The sequence below is a fragment of the Pristiophorus japonicus genome, chromosome 1 (genome assembly GCF_044704955.1).
Source record: "Pristiophorus japonicus isolate sPriJap1 chromosome 1, sPriJap1.hap1, whole genome shotgun sequence".
Lineage (NCBI taxonomy): Eukaryota > Metazoa > Chordata > Chondrichthyes > Pristiophoridae > Pristiophorus > Pristiophorus japonicus.
This window is the reverse complement of record NC_091977.1, coordinates 308,073,402-308,079,401: the sequence shown is the minus strand read 5'-3', so window position 1 is coordinate 308,079,401 and position 6,000 is coordinate 308,073,402. Positions and strand designations below refer to the sequence as shown.

Below are 6,000 nucleotides of genomic sequence, written 5' to 3'. Positions count from 1 at the left end.
TGGGCGATATGTGTGCGAGGTGCTGAAAGTGACGCTGGGCGATATACTGGGCATTAGTTTTGGCAAATGTGATCTTTACAAAAAAAGTGGGTCGGTATTATTGAATCTCGGCGTTAAGTACGTGCCGAAAGTAATGCTGGGCGATATTATGGGTGTTGGGTTCGCCCATTCTGATATTTCCGCCCCAAAAAAGTGGGCCAGCGGTATTATTTTTTTCGGCGTACATGCCGAAAGTAACGCTCGGCAATAAGTGACCAAGAAATGGGCGTCAGTTTCCATTTTGTGGCTAAATGAGCGATATATGGGCTTTACCTCATTTCAGCATTAAAATGGAGGTTAAGTGGGCGGTATGCATGCAAAATGAAAATTCTAGCCAAATGAGCCTTAGCTTACATGTGATCTCACATTCAAATAAAACAGACATAGATGCTATAGTATTAATTTTTATTTGGCGTAAGCATTGGTTTGAAAATGCATATAAAGTGAGAATTAACTTTCCTATATGCTGCTTATAAAAATGCAACATATTGGAGATTAACTCATACTTTCTAATCATTAAATCTGCAGAATGTATTTCAGAATTCAAAAATAGATCAATTTCTTGTTTCTATACATATACATAAGCACAAGATTTACCAAAACATGTTGAAAATTCTTTTGTAGTTTTAGTGTCTGGAAATCTTGCTGAGATTAAAAATAAACAAGGTTTTACTGTGGGGCCAGACACCATAATGGCAATGACACCATTTGACATCTTTAACAATACGAGGAAAAACTGCATACATAATATTAAATATTAACGAGCCTTTGTTCTAAATTGTTTTGAAAAACCATGTGTTTCTTTACTCCTATTTTTTTTAAATTCATGTATATTTTTTAAATCTTCACCAAGATAAGGGATGTCAGTGGTGTGGAAAGATATACTTTTACTTTGGGAACCACGTTAGCACGAGACACTCCCAGGCTAGGTACAACATAGCCAAAGGCAGGGTAAAGCACTCCTCCTATTTTGTCCTAATAACATGCTTTAATCTCAACTTCAAAAACAGATTCCCCATTAGAATTTTTAACATTCCAATCATCTATCCTTAAAAGACTCTCTGAATGATACTGTCAATTTGTGCTGTATTTTAGGAAGTTCAGTGCTATTGACCAGTATCCAATCCAACTAAAACTGAGTTTAGACTCTTCAAATTAATTTGGCTCAGGACAGTCAGCCATCCTATCAGCTTGGGCTGAAGTTGAACCCAGCTTCCCCCTCCTACAATGATGCTTCACAAAATCTTTATTTACTGAAATCTGCATTCCATTTATTTAAATTATTTTCTGCTTGAACATGTTTTCCAATACATGCACTGCATTAAAAATTAAGGAAATTTGAGTTTTGGGGGAAAATACACCCAACAGACACCACTGCTCAGGGTCCACACTGTGCTATTTAGAAATTCCTACCGTAAAAGGTTTGATGCTAAATTCCGATAGCACGTGCCTTTCATTAATATTTTCCAACAAATTAGTTTAGTTTCATATTCCTTCTATTTACATGATGCTGACATTATGTGCTGCTCATTTATTAAAGTAATGGATAAAATATAACACATTACCTCTCTCAATAAGTCAAATATCAAGATGATATATTACTTTAAATTGCTAGAGTAGGATAAGTGGACCCAGGTACAAGGTAAATTTAGGACAGCTATTGGAATGCTCTTCCGCACACAAAGAGTAATCAACATGTTGAATGGACTTCCAGATTGGAGTAGTGGAGAAGAAAACCCAGGATTTAAGAAACAATTAGGTGCTGCAATGGGGAGAGCTGTAGATGGATGGATGAAACAAGATGGGTGAAATGGCCTTCCTCATTTTATAATTTTGTGAACGACTGTCAACCAACAAACTCTCTGGTCACCAACTGCTTTAATACAGAGTCCAATTCAAATATCTATGTTTTCCCTTTCTTCATTTTAGCAACCTTCTCTTTTCTTTTCTTGACATGTTTAGGCACTTTGTTTTTGCGTTTTTCTCGCTGAGCTTCTTTAACTAATCTTTTCTTGTCCTATAGATAAAACAGAAATAACATTGTTCCGATACATGTAATAAACTTAGATGAATCAATACTAATTTTACTTTATTCATGGTATTAGATTCTAAATAACTGTCAATTTATTATATTAATTCACTCTCAGCAGTGTAAATAATGCAATTAATAATTACATCTATAGAAGCAATATTTACAGGAATATATGTCTACTGCCAAAAAATAGTGCACGAGTTAAAAAATGAACATTCCAGTACTTCCAGTATTTCTCTCAACCATTGGTCACTGGTGATTGGGGGCCTAGCTCTAGAACTTACTTCCTTATGGTCCTGGGATGTGATTGGTCCCTGAACATATGTAAAGGGGAAGAATCAGGTCCATATAGCCACCGCAATCTGTCAGTGTTGCAACCTCGCACACCATCCACCCATCCCCAACAACACGAGCAGCCCACCCGAAATTCCTTAGCCCTGATGGCACAAAACCACTTTTTCTGGGTGGATAGGGAGGAAGTTGGGGTAGAATCCAGTTACTCTAGGTCACTTTTTTGTGTTCTCAAAATCTCCCTTTATCTTCCCCCTTTGACATCTTCTAGTCTCTATCGTTGCAGTCCTTGCTTAGTCCTGGTTGAATTATACACTGCCTCTAACCACACTGGGACTGAAGCCTGCATTTCATCTTTACTCGCCATGGTCATCAACTATCATTGATAACAAAACTGAGCATTAAATCGTTCATGGTTTGTAAATACTAAATAGCATAAGTTTACTTTGCACAGCTACATTGTACAGTGTAAAACAGCGCTGAAACCTAATTTGCTGCACTTACTGTAATAATTAAGTATAGCAAAATTGTCAGGTGCAAACATTAATGTTAAAATCATTGTCTGCACCTTAAATGCTCAGACACCAATAATCCTACCAAGTTCCCCCTCAGCCATGAAGATGCATAAAGGAATCTGACTGACAAATGAAAATAAAACTGGAAGAAGGGACCAAGTGTAACAGAATGAAGGGACCGAGTGTAACGTAGCCAAGTTTGCTGACAATACAAAGATGGGAGGAAAAGCAATGTGTGAGGAGGACACAAAAACCTTCAAAAGGACATAGACAGAATGAGCGGGCAAAAATTTGGAAGATAGGAGTATAATGTTGGAAAGCGAGAGGTCATGCACTTTTGCAGAAAAAAAAAATCGAAGAGCAAGTTATTATTTAAATGGAGAAAAATTGCGAAGTGCTGCAGTACAGTGGGACCTGGGGATACTTGTGCATGAAAAACAAAAGGTTAGTATGCAAGTACAGCAAGTGATCAGGAAGGCCAATGAAATCTTGGCCTTTATTGCAAAGGGAATGGAGTATAAAAGCAGGGAAGTCTTGCTACAGTTATACAGGGTATTGGTGAGGCCACACCTGGAATACTGCATACAGTTTTGGTTTCCATATTTAAGAAAGGATATACTTGCTTTGGAGGCAGTTCAGAGAAGGTTCACTAGGTTGATTCCGGGGATGAGGGGGTTGACATGAGGAAAGGCTGACTAGGTTGGGCCTCTACTCATTGGAATTCAGAAGAATGAGAGGTGATCTTATCAAAACGTGTAAGATTATGAGGGGGCTTGACAAGGTGGATGCAGAGAGGATGTTTCCACTGATAGGGGAGACTAGAACTCAGGGGCATAATCTTAGAATAAGGGGCCGCCCATTTAAAACTGAGATGAGGAGGAATTTCTTCTCTGAGGGTTGTAAATCTGTGGAATTCGCTGCCTCAGAGAGCTGTGAAAGCTGGGACATTGAATAAATTTAAGACAGAGATAGACAGTTTCTTAACTGATAAGGGAAAAAGGGGTTATGGGGAGCGGGCAGGGAAGTGGACCCAAGTCCATGAACGGATCAGCCATGATCGTATTAAATAGCGGAGCAGACCCGAGGGGCCGTATGGCCTACTCCTGCTCCTATTTCTTATGTTCTTATAACCTTTTTGTCAGTTTTGTCTTCCTCAGTATGTTCTTTAGGATGGATCCTTTCTTCTTCTTCAGAAACAAGCTCTGATTCAGAGCAGTCATGTTCAGAATTAGATTTTTCATCACTTTCTTCCAAATTCTCGAGGAGAGCAGGTACCTGGTATAAATAAATAAAAATGAATTAAAAGTTTTGGATTAATGGAACTTAATCTGCCATCCACAATCCAAACAATAAATTAAAAGTGCAGACCCCAAATTAATGACAGGTTCATTATTGATGAAGTCAAGTGTACAATAATTATTCAGTTGCTCCGATGAGATTTTATTTTTTTTTTAGCAACAGGGAAAGGTGAATTGGCTTAACATGCCCATCACTCCTTGATTAATCTCAATCTCTATTTACCACATTCCCAAATATCTTGCTCTAGAAATAGACTGAATCAACTCAAATCCACTTGCATTATTTATTTAATGGCCTTCCTGGAAGGTTATCTATTATCCTTTACGTTAAATAAAGTCCCACCTCTGTACTCTTAACTTCCTAATTTTTAAATTTGCTATTTGAATCCTTCCCTAAAATGAACCATTTGTCAATCCCCTTTATAATCTTGACAACCTGATCTTCCCATTTCCAAACAAAATAAGCCCAACTTCCTTAACTTTTCCTCATAATTGAGACCAGATCCTGGGACACCCTTCAAAGGACTGCAAAGGACTGCTGGACATACAAGATTCTTGACTTCTGAATGTATTTGGCATAATAAGCACAAATCTTACCTGTTGCACACCAGTTAAGTCTTTCTTCATTCCAGTTACTGTCTGGTACAGAATCTAAGCAAAAATAAAAGTTCAGATTAGACTGTGGTTTTTAATCTACGATTGTAAAACATTTGTTTTACAATAACCGATGGTATTCGTTATAATAAATAATGGAGCATTTTTTCATAAGCAGTATTTTCCAAACAAAACATTTTGATTTATTAAGTATGCCACCAGACTTCTCAAATGCACTTGGCATTTGAAAACAGACATATTTTAAAGCACCAAGTAATTTAAAATGTGTATTATTAGTTGTAAAGGAATAAATTTGCAGAATACACCATTAACTTGGAACTATGAGAATACCATTCTAAGGCCATAAAGGTAGTTTATGTGGGATATGGACATTTCACACTAAGTGGTGTTGCCCGTGGTGGTTTTGAATTACCCCCCTTACAACAGTTCTAGACACTGGAATTATAGTAGTGAACAAAACACAGTTATAGCCAGATCTTTCGGTCTCAATCGTCATAATGCTTTTATTCAAGTTAAAGCACACACCTGCACCCAGTAAAAACACATCCTGGTGGTGTAAAACAAACACAGTATAACACACAACCCTGGCCCATCTGAACAGGCCCCTGACGCAAAATACCCACATCTAAAACCCCGTGCTCGGATTCAAAATTGCACCACCGAATCTGTCCAACAGAATGTGCGTATGCCTATGATCCTTGCAGAAAACCTCCCCACTAAACCCCTAAGGCTTGATTGGGACATCTGACACCCCTTCACACTATGCGGTGGTCTTAAAGATGTGTGGGCTGGGATAAATGCTCACCAATTACCCCTCTGGCTTACTCGCTGCTTCTCCCGATGAGGCGTATCTTCTGGTTCTGTACCAATGTGGTATTCAAGTCCAGTCTCAAGGTCAGCTTCCTAGTCGAAGTAGCGAGGCTCTCAATTCAACGCAAGCAAGCGTAGAGGAGGAGGAGGAAGAGAGAGAGAGAGAGAGAGAGAGAGAGAGAGAGAGAGAGAGGAGAGAGAGAGAGGAGAGAGAGAAGGAGAGAGAGAGAGAGAGAGAGAGGGCAACCGAAAACTGCCTCTCTTATACCTGCAAAATGCATCTGAATTCCTCACGCCAAAAATCAGTCCTTCGCCTTAGGCAGTGCAACTGAAAGAGCAAAATGTAAAACCTTTTCGGACGGTGTCTTTGTCAACTGTCCTATTCCTGGATAAGGCTCCA

At 38.7% G+C, this 6,000-nt stretch overlaps 1 protein-coding gene across 3 annotated transcripts in view; it reads right to left on the bottom strand.

Moving 5' to 3' along the window:
* Nucleotides 1–452: 452 nt before the first annotated feature.
* The window catches only part of riok1 (RIO kinase 1 (yeast)), a 48,255-nt gene continuing 42,707 nt past the window's right edge, over nt 453–6,000 (bottom strand). For all 3 annotated transcript variants that reach the window (XM_070888538.1, XM_070888539.1, XM_070888540.1), the window contains 3 exons: nt 4,773–4,826; nt 4,009–4,152; nt 453–2,056 (listed from right to left, as the gene is read on the bottom strand). In XM_070888538.1, coding sequence (XP_070744639.1) covers nt 1,943–2,056; nt 4,009–4,152; nt 4,773–4,826 — 312 coding nt within the window. In that variant the 3' untranslated portion in view covers nt 453–1,942. The remainder of the gene's footprint in view (nt 2,057–4,008; nt 4,153–4,772; nt 4,827–6,000) is intronic.